The following is a 16,684-nucleotide window of genomic DNA, read 5'->3' on the forward strand; positions in this document are numbered from 1 at the left end:
TACTGTCAACCAGGAGAATGCCGCCCTTCCGGCCACGGATCCTTTGAATAGCAATAATTCAGCTACTTTGCTTCAGGCACGAGCCCAAAAAACGCCGGATGTGCTGGATGAGATTAGTTTACATTTGATATTTGAAATGTTGCAGGAACAACATATCGCTATAGCTCAGCTCCAGAATAAAGACAACAAGGCAGCAATGGAAAAGCCAAATCGGACTACCAAATCAAGGCGAGAGGAGGCCCGGATAGTCGAGAGCGATGGATCCGGGAATGGTTCATCTACCGAGGTCTTGAAAATGCTCGAAATTTTGGCTAAGCGGATCGATTCCACGGAGAAAAGGGTAGAAACATCCAACTCTCGGGTGGATCAGATCCGGAGGGCACATCCGATCCTAAAAGGACATGATTCAAAGAGATACATTTGAAGGCCTTTCCCTCCGAGTGTAGCCCCGAAGCTGATCCCAAAAAGGTTCAAGATGCCGGATATTACAAAATATGATGGGACGATGGGCCCGCAGGAGCACGTGACCTCATATACTTGTGCCATAAAAGGCAACGATGTCGACGAGGATGAAATCGAGTCCGTATTGTTGAAAAAGTTTGGTGAAACACTATCCGAAGGGGCATTGACCTGGTACGACTATCTGCCCGAGCATTCCATCACTTCTTTTGAGATGCTCGCAGATGCGTTTATCAAAGCCCATGCCGGGGCCAAGAAGGTACAGGCAAGAAAGGCGGACATTTTTAGGATCACCCAAACAGATAATGAGCTACTCCGAGAGTTTGTGAGTAGGTTCCAAATAGAACTAATAGAGCTTCCTTCAATCCCAGAAGAATGGGCAGCTCAAGCTTTCACTAAGGGAATCAATCCCCGAAGCTCAACTGCCTCGTTTAAATTAAAGGAGAACTTATTGGAATACGAGGTATTAATATGGGCCGATGTCCATAACAGGTACGAATCCAAGATTCGGGTAGAGGATGCATAACAGGTACGAATCCAAGATTCGGGTAGAGGATGATCAACTTGAACTTTCCCCCATCCGATAAGTGGAAGTAAAAATTCTGAGAGATCGAGGAGGAACTATGAACCGGAGATGAGGCCATCGAGGGATAGGTATCGACCGTATTCTCAATCAGAAAAATCCAGCTTTAGGTCGGATAAGGGAAGAAGCGGCCCCAGTCATCTCTCGAGTAGAGGTGATAAGAAAGCTGATCGTGGATCAAACAGTTGAGGTTTGCTGTTTCGAGGTGATGCCGGTAATTCAACCAACAATAGGGATATTCCGAGGTTATCAGAGTACAACTTCAACATTAACACCACAGATCTTGTTTCGGCAATTGGCCATATCAAGGATGCCAGATGGCCGAGGCCATTGAGATCCGATCCAGCTCAAAGAGATCCAAGCGTGATGTGTGAGTATCATGGGACTCATGGCCATAGAACTGAAGATTGTCGCCAATTGAAGGAAGATGTGGCCTGGCTGTTAAAAAATGGTCACCTTCGTGAATTCTTGAGTGAGCGAGCCAAAGGCCACTATAAAGGTAGGGAAAATCACAAACAGGTCGAGCCCGTGGATCCAAAATACGTGATCAATTTGATAATTGGAGGAACAGATGCTCCGCGGGGACCGATGATGAAAAGAACAAAGGTTTCAATTGTATGAGAGAAGCGGACCAGGGATTATGTGTCGAAGGGATCTATTTCCTTCAACGATGAGGATGCAGAAGGCATCATTCAACCACTGAATGATGCGTTGGTAATTTCTATCCTTATTTTATATCTCAAGTTAAATGTATTTTGATTGACCCAGGTAGTTCGGCCAACATTATCCGATGGAGAGTAGTAGAACAACTAAGGTTGTTGGACCAAATTTTTCTGGTAGCTCGGGTTCTCAGCGGATTCAATATGGAAAGCGAAACTACAAAGAGAGAACTCTATTTGCTGGTCAATATCGGTGGAACCCAACAAAATGTATTCTATGTCATCGAGGGAGAGATGAAGTATACTGCGTTACTCAGCAGACCGTGGATTCATAGCATGAGGGTAGTACCATCGACATTACATCAGCTGTTAAAATTCCCAACTCCGGAAGGGATAAAGATGGTCCGTGGTGAACAACCTGCAACAAGGGATATGTTCGCGGTCGAAGAAGCCCTCTCATCCTAAAGGAACCTGTTTAAAAGGCTGTTGAATCGACCAAAGGCAAAGATCCTAAATAGAAATTAAAGACGTCAGGCTCGGATGTAGAAAAGGCTAAAACGAGCCCTAGTTTCGAAGAAGATAATTTCGGTGTGCCCAGATCATTCGTATTACCGAATGATTCGGACGCAACCAAGTCTACCATAGAGGAGTTGGAATATATTATCTTGTTCGTGTACTTGCCGGATAGAAAGGTATACCTAGGCACGGGGTTAACCTCGGAGCTCAGGCGCAAATTAATTAAATTTCTTCAAGCTAATACCGATTGTTTTGCTTGGTCCCATTTAGATATAACAGGTGTGCCACTGGAGGTGGTGACGCCAAATAGAAAAGAAGACCAATGGCCGAATTAAAGCATGCCTTCGTCAAAGATGAGGTAACAAAGCTTTTAAAAATAGGTTTTATCTGGGAGTTAAATACCCGGAATAATTAGCTAATGTCGTCATTGTGCCGAAGAAAGGTAATAAATTTAGAATGTGTGTTGATTATAAAGATTTGAACAAAGATGCCCGAAAGATTCATTCCCTATGCCTCACATCGATAAAATGATCGATGCGACGGTCGAGCATGAGATGTTACGTTTTCTCGATGCCTACTCCGGGTACAACCAGACTCGGATGGACCCGGAGGATCAAGAGAATTTTTTTTTATAAACCGATATGGGACTTATTACTACAACGTAATGCCGTTAGGATTAAAAAATGCTGGAGCAACTTATCAACGCCTAGTTAACCGAATGTTCGAAGAACAGATAGGTAATACAATGGAGGTTTATATTGATGACATGTTAGTTAAGTCCCTGGAAACAGAGGACCATTTAAAGCATTGCAGGAAACGTTTGACATACTTCGCAAATACAAGATGAAGTTGAACCCGGAGAAGTGTGCCTTCGGTGTTAGATCGGGCAAGTTTTTGGGCTTCATGGTGTCGAACCGGGGTATTGAAATCAACTCGGACAAAATCAAAGCCATTGAAGACATCGAAGTAGTGAACAATTGAAGGTAGTACAAAGGTTAACCGAAAGAATAGCAGCTCTAAACCGTTTCATTTCCAGGTTTTCGGATAAAAGTCACCGTTTCTTTTCATTGCTAAGGAAGAAGAATGACTTCGTATGGACACCAGAGTGTTAGAAAGCCTAGGAAGATCTAAAGTGGTACTTGTCGAGCCCTCCTTTGCTGCACACACCGAAGGCAGATAAACAACTGTTCTTGTATCTAGTTGTGTCTGAGGTTACGGTTAGTGGGGTTTTGGTCCAAGAAGAAGGAGGTACGTAATTCCCTATCTATTATGTAAGTAGGACATTAGGAGATGTGGAGGCCCGTTATCCGCACCTCGAAAAATTAGCCTTGGCCTTGGTAAGTGCTTCAAAGAAGCTAAAACCTTATTTCCAATGCCACCCCATATGTGTAGTAACTACTTACCCATTAAAAAATGTCACGCATAAGCCAGAACTGTTGGGTAGGTTGACAAAATGGGCCGTTGTCGAATATAGACCTAGAAAGGCTATTAAATCCCAAATTTTAGCCGACTTCGTAGTGGACTATATAGCGGCGTGTTGTGGCCAAAACTTAGAGAGAAGGAAGTCATTAACTTCATTTGGGACCATATCGTTTGTCGGTTCGGCATTCCATCCGAGATAACTTGCAATAACAGTCGTCAATTCATAGGCAATAAGGTTAATGACTTCCTCGAAAGATTGAAGATCAATTTTTTTATCAACTCCGTATCACCAGAGTGCAAACGGACATACAGAGTCGACAAATAAAATCATAATTCAAAATCTGAGGAAGCGGTTAGAATCGTCAAAGAACAAGTGGAAGAAACTTTTACCCGAGGTATTATGGGCCTATAGAATGACATCAAAGTCAAGTACCTTGATGGTATCTCGGCCGTTATAGCTGCTTCGACCCTTGGAGGCATGTCGGCAGTTTAGTTTTTTCGGCCCTTGTTGGTGTCTCGGCCCCAGAAGTTTTGTCGGCCCTTCTAGCCCTTTTCACCAAAGGCACCACTTTGGGTGAAGTGTCACCTGTAATGTTAATAAAATCAACGGACATTAGTGGGATCAGGGCTTGGATATATTCAGCTATTGGGGTAAAAAGAACCTCGGCCTCCCCACCTGTGACTGGGCTCGGCAGATCAGCTGCAACATTTTCTTCCGGGACCTTCACTGAAGTTGTCTCGACCCTTATGACAGCAGGACCCGTGGTGACATTCGCAATCCAAATATAGTCTTCGGGTTCATCTTTCAGACCTCGAACTTTGGATGAACTTGCGGCATCCTTCGAGCTCTTCTTTCTTATCTGACCCCTAGGCTTGGTCTTTTTCTTTTTCTTTTCAAGCTCGGCAATGAGCCGTGCGGATCCTGATATATCAAAATCCAAACCTGGTGTGTCAGGTTCGTCTGCTGGTGTGGACCGTGGGGTTGAAGAGCCTTTGCCCAAACCTGGATATCGAATGATTAAATCAGAGTAAAGTTGAAACGAAAGAGAGTGACAAAAATTAAAGGAAGAAAAAAATACCGTGATTCTGTGCTATCCATCGGTCACGGGACAAATCTCTCTATGTCCGCTCTTCGTGTGGGTGTTCATTGATAATTTTTTCAATCCATCTGGGAAATTTGGGAATTGCCTCAAGAAGCCATGCAACGGCTGAAACATTGAAAAAGGTTAGAAGAAATGCTCGAAGACATGTAAAAGAGAGATAGGCCAATAAAACTTACGTTTGCCGTTCCACCTTTCGAGGAAAGTGTAATCCGTCGGTATAGTGTCCTTGGTCTTAACTCGGACAAAATGCTCGTGCTAGCCCCGATCCTTGTTCGCATCGACACAGGAAAGAATGTGATTCTTTTCTCGTTTAGCAAATTTTATAACACCGCCGCGGAAGATCCTTGGGCAATATAACTGGATCAGGTGGTGTAAGGTAAAGTTGATTTTGTCATTATTAGCCAAAAGATGGAGGCAAGCCACGATCCTCCAAATGTTTGGGCCTATTTGAGCAAGGAATACTTTATATATTCGACACATTTCGAGGTTAACCGGATCTATTGAAGGGTTAAGCTTGAGGGTGAAAGGATATGTATAAACGTATAAAAACCCCTCCTTAAAGTCAGTGACTGACTCATTTTCACCGGAAGCAAAAATGTCTATGCGGGGGTTATCCCAGCCACATTCGGTCCGAAGTCGGGGAAGGTGTTTCGCTTGGATCGAGGATGGGTAACGTATCACGCCCAAATGCCATTTTCCCTGGTTTACGGGTCCGAGGCTTTAATTCCTATAGAAGTTGGTGAACCGACCCTAACGTTCTGGTATGCAACAAACGAGTCAAACTAAGAAGCTACGGTCATAAAGCTTGACTTAACAGACGAACTATGCGAGAATGCGCTGGTCCGTTTAGCAGCTCAAAAATAGCGGATGGAAAGATACTACAATCGAAGAATGAACCTTCGGCATTTCCAAGTTGGGGACTTAGTGCTTCGAAAAATTACCCTGCACACTTAAAATCCCGATGATGGAAAATTGGGTCCGAACTGGGAAGGACCGTATAAGGTAACTGGAATAACCGGCAAAGGATCGTATCAATTGGAAACCAGAGACGGCCAACAGCTGCACATCAACTGGAACGTAGCACGCTTGAAGAAATACTATTGCTAAGGTACGATCTGTCAACCCTTTTTGAATTCCAATAATTCTTACCTTTGCAGGGTCAAATCAGAGTAAATTCGAAGATATTAGAATTAGGTCTGAAAACACGTGTTGCACTCTTTTCCTTAGCTCGATTTTATCCCAATGTGGGTTTTTCAGCAAGGTTTTTAACGAGGCAACAAGTACAACGTGTTACCTTAGTTTTGAAGAACTAGGCTAAGTGTCGTGAACTCGAAGACCTGCTAAGTACTGGGGACTGGATATTAAACAACATCATTTTCGTGTAGTGTTTCTCCGTTCATGCTTCACGAACAAACACTAGGGGACTATGATACCCTCGCCAGGAATAACAAGACCGGAGAAAAGCTCAAAGAAGCAAAGTAAGAAACAAAGTCAACGTCGAAACATTTTTTTTTGGGATTGACCGAGCCTTCTGTATTAGGTTTCGATGTAAGGGCCAAATGATCGAATGAATCATGCCCAGATAGTATTGCTACCGCAAAAGCAGGAGGGGTCAGATGAAGTCCTTAGTTTTTGTATGAAACAAATATTTGAAATGCGAAGAGAAATACTTTTGAAATGTACATTTCAAATATGCTCTTTTATGAGTGATACCCTCGACTGGGGACTGCCGTCACAAAATAGATGAAGGCACTAAGGTTATAATTAACTGATCCCAATTTACAAAGAATTCAAACAATTGGAAGAGGGTCGAATAATTAAAGACCTCGACTTAAATGCCTGAGGTGATTCAGAGACGTCCGAATTCACAAAGCGTAAAAAGGCTCTCGCGGACAAGCCATCAATAAGTTATCGGTCAAATAGGAACCGGTTAAAATAAAGCCCAAAACTCATAAGTTAAGTTAGCTCGATTTTCTAAGAGAAAACGGTTAAGGGATTAAGGTTGAACCTCAGCCATTTCTGATGAAGCAAACATCAATATAGAACAATATCATAAATTATACCCCACTTAAAGATTGGAAAAAATATTGGCAAAAGGAAAAAGTCCCATACGAATTTTATATATAGCATAAAAAGCCGTAGATTTACACTTGTGAAAATCACAAAGATCAAAAAAAAAAAAAAAAAACAACAACAACAACAAAAAAGGGGTTCCTATAAGACCTATTACTCTGTCTAAGAAGAACTCGAGTCATCAGAGCCGGACTCTTCAGAGTCTTCCTGGGAGCTATCCTCGAGTGCTTTCCTGGCCCGATCCTCGATCATCCTTGCGTCGGTTATACGAGCAGGAATATCTTCAATACCCCAATGAATAGCCTCAAGTGTAGACCTTCAAGACCACCACTTCTCGTGTTCTACTAGAAGGGTGGAATGAGCCTCGGTAGCCTCAATTTCTTTATAGCCTTTCTCCAGGTCGGCCTGAGCTTTCTTTAATTTCTCCTCCAGTTTTGTCTTCATATCACTCAGAGCAACCCGAACTTCGTTGGAAGCTGTTAGATCGGCCTGAAGCTCATCATTGGCTCAGACAGCGGCCTCAAGCTCACTCTTGAGTTCATCACTGATCCGCGCTCGAGTCTTGGCCTTTTCTTCGACAAATTTCAACCTGTATTTCTCTATGGCCCTCTCGGCTTCAAGCTGCCTGAACTTCTCCTCCGTTTTTGCAGCCTCACCTTTAACCGAATCAAGCCATTCCCTCAATTGGGCGATGGTAGCTTTGAACTCACCAAGTTTGGTGGCATATTCGGCGTTCCCTCGGTTGGGATGTTTGTTATCCTTTTCCAGGACTTTGATCTTTTCAACTGCTTCGTCGAGCTCGATTTTCAACCAGAGATTCTCTCTTTTGGCTGCTTCGAGCTCGGCTTGAAGAGTTGGAGGAGCAGCAACTTGGCTTAGTTGATCTTTTTTTTGTTGCAAAAGAAGTTTGAACTTCTCTGTCTCACGACCCTGGGCATCTAACTAGGCCTAAAGGTTATCTATCTCATGTTGGGCTTGGAGGAAACTGTCGTTCACAAGCACAACACTCTGCAAGAGTAAAATAAACAAGGTTAGAGATCGGCAAATCGTGAAAGTTACACTAGATAAGTTTAAAATTATTAGAAGGGGCAAGCAAGAATGTTTACCCGGTTGCCGGCATGCATACCCTCATTTAGAAGGCACTGCCACGAGAGTCCCTCCATCTTCTCTTTGTCAGAATTTGAAACGAGAGGTCTTAGATAATTGGCCACCCCCACGGGGCACGATAAAAAACTGCAGTCTTCAGGAACGGTGACCTTGGTCGACCTAGTCCTCTTCAATCTGTACTTGTAGCAAAAAAAAAAAAATCTACAAGTCTAGATCTTGAACCTAACTCAGTTGACCGGCTAGGCCTCCTCGTTGCTCGTGGAATAGGGAGATGGCCAAACCCCGAGGCTTCTGCCATTGCAGGAGGAGTATTGGCAAACATGTCATCAAGATTCTTCTATTCCGAAGACGGAGTAGGAGGAGGAGTTGAAGTTGTCTCGGACCTTGATGGTATCTCGACCGTTATAACTGCTTCGACCCTTGGAAGCATGTCGGTAGTTATAGTTGTTTCGGCCCTTGTTAGTGTCTCGACCCTTGAAGTTGTGTCGGCCCTTCTAGCCCATTCTACCAAAGGCACCACCTTGGGTGAAGTGTCACCTGTAATGTCAATAAAATCAACAGACCTTAGTGGGATCAGGGCTGGGATATATTCAGCTATTGGGGTGAAAAGAACCTCAGCCTCCCCACCTGTGACTGGGCTCGGCAGATCAGCTACAATATTTTCTTCTGGGACCTTCACTGAAGCTGTCTCGACCCCTGTGATAGCAGGACCCGTGGTGACATTCGCAATCCAAATATCGTTTTCAGGGTTATCTTTCAGACCTCGAACTTTGGATGAACCTGTGGCATCCTTCGACCTCTTCTTTCCTATCTGACCCTTAGGCTTGGTCTTTTTCTTTTTCTTTTCAAGCTCGGCAATGAGTCGTGCTAATCCTAATATATCAAAATCCGAACCCGGTGTGTCTGGTGTGGGCCGTGGGGTTGAAGAGCCTTTGCCCAAACCTGGATATCGAAGGATTAAATCAGAGTAAAGTTGAAATGAAAGAGAGTGACAAGAATTAAGGGAAGAAAAAAAATACCGTGATTCTGTGCTATCCATCGGTCACGGGACAAATCTCTCCATGTCCGCTCTTCGTGTAGGTGTTGACCGATAATTTTTTCAATCCATCTGGGAAATTTAGGAATTGCCTCCAGAAGCCCTGCAACGGCTGAAACATTGAAAAAGGTTAGAAGAAATGCTCGAAGACATGTAAGATGGAGATAAGCCCATGAAACTTACGTTTGCCGTTCCACCTTTCAAGGAAAGTTATGTAATCCGCCGGTATAGTGTCCTTGGTCTTAACTCGGACAAAATGCTCATGCTAGCCCCGATCCCTGTTCGCATCGTCACAGGAAAGAATGGGGTTCCTTCCTCGTTTAGCGAATTTTATAACACCACCGCGTAAGATCCTTGGGCAATATAACTGGATCAGGTGGTGCAAGGTAAAGTTGATTTTGGCATTATTAGCTGAAAGATGGAGGCAAGCCACGATCCTCCAAATGTTTGGGCCTATTTAAGCAAGGAATACTTTATATGTTCGGCACATTTCGAGGATAACCAGATCTATTGGAGGGTTAAGCTTGAGGGTGAAAGGATACGTATAAACGTATGAAAACCCCTTCTTGAAGTTAGTGACTGACTCGTCTTCACCGGAAGCAAAAATGTCTATGCGGGGGTTATCCCAGCCACATTCGGTCCGAAGTCGGGGAAGGTGTTTCGCTTGGATCGAGAATGGGTAACGTCTCACGTCGAAACCCCGGTCAGATTTCTTTACGGCCATTTCAACGGTGAATTCGCGGTTGAAATTGAATTTTGAGAGGATTATATCTTTGGCTGTAGGTTCGAAGGAAACGGTTTATGTTTTGTCGCCGGGGCAGACGACAGGCTCTGTAGCCGGAAAAGAAACAGAAGAAATATTTTGCGAAGCAGAGTCGGTATCTGTTGCCATTTGTTGAGTTGGATGATGAAGGTATGAAGATATGGAGATCTGGGATAAAGATATGAAGATCTAGGTTGAAGATATGAAGATTTGAAGTCTAAAAATAAGAAGATATGAAGATTTGGAGGTGAACAAATGAAGTTAAGAAGGATTTTCCAGAAAATGAAGAATATTTTGAGACCTCAGATGAATTTTCTCAACAACCTTTCGAAGACACGGAATTTCGGAACAAAGATTCAAAGAGACGAAGGATGAAAGGTGAAAAGTAAAAAATTGGAATCACTGTGACTCTTTATATAGGAAAAACTTTGAGGCGGCTACCGAAGTCGTCCAACCAAGAGGGGGCACGTGGCCGAAGTCCGAGAGACGTTACATGAAGGGACGTGAACCTGAAGCAGTTGCCAAAGCCATCCAACTTAAAGGAGTCGTGTGTCCGTAGTCAGAAGGACGTGACGTGAAAGGACATTTTATTTCCCGCCTGTTTTCAAAGTAAAAGCTTGTTAGAGAAGGCACCGAGGGAATCTTTCCACTTCCCATCACTTCGGTAAAACTTCAATCCGAGAAGTGTGGGGACTATCTGTATACGATAAAAATTGGATCAATTTGTACTCGGCAAGAACTGAGGTAAATGTTATAGCTATCCGATATACGATTGAAGATGAATAAGGTCGTTGGCCACTGATGGGAACAAGGGTCGAGGGGTCGTGAGTTCATTCAACTCAGCGTCAAAACCGAAGGTACTCTGATGGGCACAAGAATCCCGAGCCTGAGGCGAACACACTCGACATAGGCTCGGAGAATTTGTTATGGGACAGGACACGCGTCATTTAACAGTTCATCCATTTGCGCTGACAACAGTACGGGTGTCAGACCGTACGGACCCCACCTTATCCATTTTAGGGTTTTTTCTAGGAAGGCCTTTCTAGAATGTACTAAGGCCCATTTATTTGTAGCTATAAATAGGGGTAACCCCTCTTCTTTTGAAGGTTAACTTTTTCATTATTCTACACATTTGTAATCAGAAAAGTGGCAGTGAAATTTTTTTAAGTGTTTTGGCTCGGTTAAAGAAAGCAACTTCCAAACCGGACCAGTTCTCGGAGCTTACAAACTTGTCTTCTTAAATTTTCTTTACTACTATTATTTATCAATATATTTCCATTTACTTGCTATTATCTTATACTATAAATTAATCTAACCACATATCTTATCAATCACTTACAAATTTAATTGTTATCCACTTTCGGGTGTAAACAAAGTTCATTACTAGTTTTTTAACAACTAATCAGGCAGGTCCAATGACAACTTCCAACGATTGCTTGAAATTAAATGGCATCCTCTTACTGTCTTACAAGAACCATTACCATAGAAAGAGAGTTTATTATCAGCATATTCATTAAGAAGGGGCAATCCATTCACCACGTGCCTCAACAGCTAAAGGTGGTAGAGCTTCCAACAAACTAGTCGCAAACAATAATCACGACAGATTATAGCTCTGTTTGGTTCCTATTCATCCTTTAATGTGAAGTTGAAAGTTATTATCAATATCAAGATTCAAATATTGGCGTGCATGCGGCCTCAACCGCTAAAGGTTGTAAAGCAACTAACAAACTAGTTGCACTATACTGTCATAATGGATTACAGCTTTCCTGGGACCTATCCATCCTTGAATATGATGTGGTGAAAGTCATTACAAGGATCAAGATTCAATAATGACATAATACTCACATAAACAAAGACATTAGAATGTAGGAAAGCATGTCCAGAATCTTCAGATATCACAAAAGAATAGAAGCGAAAAGGATCATAGCTCATCTTTGATTAACATAGAAGGACAGCTGCTTACAGTACATCAAAATTTGAACTATGAATTCCTTCAAAATCAAAATTGAGAAGATGAAAAAAAAACAATAAATACCAAAGTAACACAGCAGACCCAATATATGCTTGAAGATAGAGTAATGCCTGCTGAAACCATCTTTGATTTATGTTCAACACAGTCCTTAACAGTCTTCAGTGATGGTTGTTGAATACTTTCGGATAGCAGGAGTGTGGCATCAGAAACGCTCCTAATAACATTAAATTTATGTTTTTATCTTGCTTCTCTTACTTTTTACCTTCAATGATCCATGTTTCAGTTTCTTCCCAACCTCACTAGTCTTATTCCCTTTTCCATCTTTCAAAGACAATTTACTTTTCTCCTCATTTTTCAATTTTTTGGCCTTCTTCTCAGTTTTCCTCTTCTTTAGTTCCTCCACTCCATCATCCTCCTTCACCTCGATAACTTCATCGCTTCTTTCCTCTTTTGTATTATTTCCTGCACTGTTACCAACATCATCATCACTCCCCAATTCATTTCTAGCAGTGTCAAAGTCCTTATACCAAACTTCATGAATTCTCCATTTGTTCTTCCCTTTCTTCCTCCCTCCCTGACCCCTTCTCCTTAACCTCAACCAAACCGCCACTATCCTCTTCACCTCTCTCTTTAGCTTCTTTCTCCTTAAACTTGTTAATCTTGAGCCTGATATCAGGCAACGCTTAATACAAAGGCAACGCCAATGAGTCAAAAAGTCTCAAGTGCAAGCTTCTCACACAACCCCATTTCTTGGGAACCACTCGAGAAACACCCTTTATTGCTTCTACCACATTGTCAACAATCTGTAGATCCTCCATTGAACCCTTTCCAACCGTCATGACACAAAAAGTTTCGATCCTCAAGTAAAACAACCCATGATACGACCCAAGTTTTATCAACGCCTTTTACAAGGAGCTAAGCTCGTGAGCTTCAAGCATTGCAAGAGTTGTTTATGAAATGAGACGTACTTGAGTACACTCTAGATCCATCCCGGGGATTCCAAGTGTTGATGATTGCATGGGAGGACGGAATGGAGAAGAGTGGCGAAGAGGGTAACGCATGCAAAGAGGCTAATACTTAAATGAAAGCCTTTTCAAGTTTCATTTCCGAGTAAGACCAACCAAACAAGGCCCTTACTTCATTAAGGGTATAATTGTAATAGCTAGGCTGTCTTCCTAATTTCCCTCGTAAGTAGTTAATTTCCCTAGTAAGTAGTAGACTTAAACATTTCCCTACTTAGTCATTCTAAGAGAATAGGTGCTTGGTCGTATGTAATTTAGGGGTCTTGGCTAATCTAGAGCTTTGGTTGTCAAATTGTGTCATTCTATCTATCCCTTTTATTTTCTTGTTATTTTCTTTTTCTTTTCATTTCCATTATTGCATCAATTGGTATCAGATCTTAGTTTAGGTTTGTTCCATCAAATCTAGTCTTGGTTTTGTCACAAAAAAAAAAAAAAAAAAAACAGAGAAAATACAAAAAATTCCTAAAAGCCCTGCAAAAAATTGTGATTTTTTTGTTGATTTGACACTAAAATCTTGTTCCCTTGTTACTAGAGTATAAGTCTTAAGTTTCAGATAATTTGAGTCATATTTGAATCATCCAACATTAATGGGAGCTTCAAGTGTTGAAGAACACAAATGGGTTTTGGTGATTGGGATCTTAACTGAGGTTGGGTTGTATTGGGCTTTGTTTTCCTAACCAAGGGAAGCTTGGATCGGAAATCTAGGAGACAAATAAGTTGATTTGGCCCTAGATTGCATTTGGGTGTTCTTGGTGTTCATAAGTACCTTCATAGATTCATATTGAAGAAGAAGACCAAAAAAGATGGTTTGATCCAACTATTTTTCCAAGTACAAGAGAAAGTTGTTTGTTGGGCCAAAAGAAGTAAATACTAGCTCTTTTGGGCCCAGGGAAGTCAGTATATCCAAGAAATTCAGCCCAAACTTTGAGGAGAACACATACAGAACGAAACCACTGAAGAATTGTACTCCCACAAAGGTACGGACCATACATATTTGTATGGCCCGTATAATCCCAACCGTATCAAGTGCCAAGGAAATTGAGCATTTTGTTTTTTAACAAGTGAGATCCGGTCATGAAGGTATGGACCGTGTTGTAGTGTTCCCACCGTACAAGTTGAAGAGAGACCGTACATTGAGTGTACAAGATAAATACGTACCGTATCATACAAGATCAAACTATATAACTTGATACGAACCATATAACTTAAGACAATCATAATTCAATTCTAGTTCAATTTCTTTCACTTCTTTGATTCTCTAAACTCATTAACAACGAAGAATCATTCTTACTTAGTTGTTAGTTAGTTCTTGAGTCCGTTATTTCTTTCGTGGTTTTCCTTGTTTTAACTTCGTTGGCACTTCTTGATTCAAGTCCGTTAGCTGAATTGAGTCGTCAGTTCTTCTAAGTCAAACAAGAATCTATTCTGGCCAAGAGTAGAACTTAAATCCCTTGTGACTAATCGACATTAACAAGAACACAATCATTGGCCAAAGCAATTTGTGAGGCAAATCAAAGGTGCAAATACTTGAGAGTTTTGTGAGTTGCTTTTCACTAACTTATATGTTTGCTTATTTTTGTTGAGTGTCTTTAAGAGGTACCATGGCAACGGGAGAAGAATCACAAGTTCCCACCGGGGAACCAAAACTTCCTGATGTGATGAGGATGTTGATATCCATGAATATTCGGATGGAACGTACGGATAGCCGGATAGGAGCAATTGAAGGAGGTAGTGGGGAGATCTCTTTCTCACCGGAAGTCGCTATCAAGGAAACACAAGTAGCTTGCTCCAAGACACTTCACCTACCTTGTCCCCCGGAACCATCCATGAACTATACAACTCCACTCCTCAAAACACCACACCACCACCCAACATTCCAATACCCCAACGTAACACACCACCACAAGACCAAATTACACATGAACCACCACCAAATGATCCTATAATATCCCGAAACTGTCCGAACCATCAACCAATTCGGAATGTACAACCCTTGGATGATGACTACCAAGATGAGGTAGAAGATGAGGTGTGTCATAGATATTCTAATCAAGCTTGGGGCAATGACAACAAATGCAAGGCCTACAATGAGGTAGAGGCGGAAGGAATGGCCATATTCCTCAAATGGGTAGGCAAACAGGTTACCAAGATAAGATTGTGATGTTGTTCCCATGAAAGCTTGTAACCTTTTACTTGGAAGACCTTGGCAATATGATAGGTCGACCAAACATGATGGAAGAATAAATCGGTACACATTTGTAGACAATGGGCTCAAACATTATGTCCTATGTCACCTTTGCAAGTTGGAGAAGTCTATCACAAAATGAGGGAGTTGAAGGAGAAGGGCAAGGGCGTACAAGGAAATAGTGAGGGAAGTAGTCCACAAGAGGGGAGTGAGAAAAAGAAGTAGAAGGAAAAGGCTAAGGTGGTCCTCTTAGCAAATCTAGAGAAGATTAGGGAGGAGTTGGAGGAGCGACAACCAGTGATCCTCCTCACAGATAGGGACTATGCTTTGCACACTAACAAACTAACTTATTCTTTGCCTAGTTCTATTTCTTCTCTTTTGCAGGACTATGATGGTGTCTTCCCAACGGAACTCCCAAAGGGATTGCCACCCTTAAAGGGAATTGAGTGCCAAATTGACTTTATCCTGGGGTCCCAATTGCCAAACAAAAATTATAGAGCCAACCCGGATAATACCAAAGAACTTCAAAGGCAAGTGGATGAACTCCTTGAAAAGGGGGTAGTGCGAGAAAGTATGAGTCTATGTGTAACACCTGGTACCTTGGGGTTAGGATGCATCGTAATAAATCCATATGTGCGTGAAAGTATTAAGACCATTCATGAGTTTATATAGGTTTTATGACCACCTAGATACTGTTAGATGTTATTTTGATACGGTATATATATTTTCTCTTATAAATGAAACCTTTTAGAAAAAATTTGATAAATATGATTTTAGCTAGTTATTATTATTACTACTTTTTGGGATATGCTTTAAATTATGTATATGACATGAGGAAGTTTATAATGAGATTTTAGTTATTATAATGATAGAAATTATATTGCCATAAGTAAAGTTATCTTTTTCTTTTTTGAGAGCTAATGGTACAAAATTTCTACTCTTTATATTAGGTTGAAAAAATTAAAATTTGATAAGATGTAATTTTTATCAATATCTTATTTTTTTATGAAATATTAGTATGTCCTAATTTTATATACTTATGATTTTATTTATAACATAACTGAAATTTCAGAAATTGGTTATTTATGGAAATATTATGTTTATAATATCAAAGTAGTATATTTTGGTGATAAGTACAAATTATGGGATGTGTTGTAGCAAGTTGTATGTGTCAAAATATTATCCATCCACCATCACTAAGACATGTGGCAGTATGTTGTTATACCCATTTGTAGTTGTTAAAGGATTACCATCTTTTAATATTTTAATACCCATTTTTGTTTCTTCCAAATTAAGGGATTGTTTTTTTATAAATATATGTATATACTTGTATACGGTAAAAACCGGGTATCTGCTGAGCCGGCGAGACCGGTAACCGAGGGAAGAGTGAAACAAGCACATGTACGAAGACTTACTTTCTGTATCGGGGGAACGGTTGGTCTGGTTTTCCCAGGGCCGGTTCGATGTTGGCCGTTGGTCCGTTCCATCGTGGCCGTTGGTCCGGTTTGATTGTGGCCGGTAGTCCGTATGATCTGTTACGCGGTCGCCACGCGTCAGTAACGTGCTGGCATATCCAACTGCCAATCGTACGGGTGTCAGATCGTACGATCAACCTAATCCAACCTACTCCACGTCAGAGTTTTATCATTATTTTTTGGAACACTTGTTGTATGGAGCCCATGGGGCAATACTATAAATAAGGGGCATTGTCCTCCTTTTAGAGGGTTGGCTTCCTCATATCAAGAACTCTTGTAATAGCAAAAATTATATAAGATCTCTCTCTT

At 41.5% G+C, this 16,684-nt stretch overlaps 1 protein-coding gene and 1 pseudogene across 1 annotated transcript; one reads left to right on the forward strand and one right to left on the reverse strand.

Moving 5' to 3' along the window:
* Nucleotides 1–475: 475 nt before the first annotated feature.
* LOC132624125 (uncharacterized) lies at nucleotides 476–1,663 on the forward strand. Its single transcript, XM_060338952.1, has 2 exons — nucleotides 476–951; nucleotides 1,276–1,663. The coding sequence occupies exons 1-2, from the start codon at nucleotides 476–478 to the stop codon at nucleotides 1,661–1,663; spliced, it is 864 nt and encodes a 287-aa protein (XP_060194935.1).
* A 10,259-nt stretch (nucleotides 1,664–11,922) lies between these two features.
* Nucleotides 11,923–16,684, reverse strand: part of LOC132624126 (uncharacterized) — a 56,599-nt pseudogene continuing 51,837 nt past the window's right edge.

The sequence above is a fragment of the Lycium barbarum genome, chromosome 12 (assembly GCF_019175385.1).
Source record: "Lycium barbarum isolate Lr01 chromosome 12, ASM1917538v2, whole genome shotgun sequence".
In the NCBI taxonomy this organism is placed as follows: Eukaryota; Viridiplantae; Streptophyta; class Magnoliopsida; order Solanales; family Solanaceae; genus Lycium; species Lycium barbarum.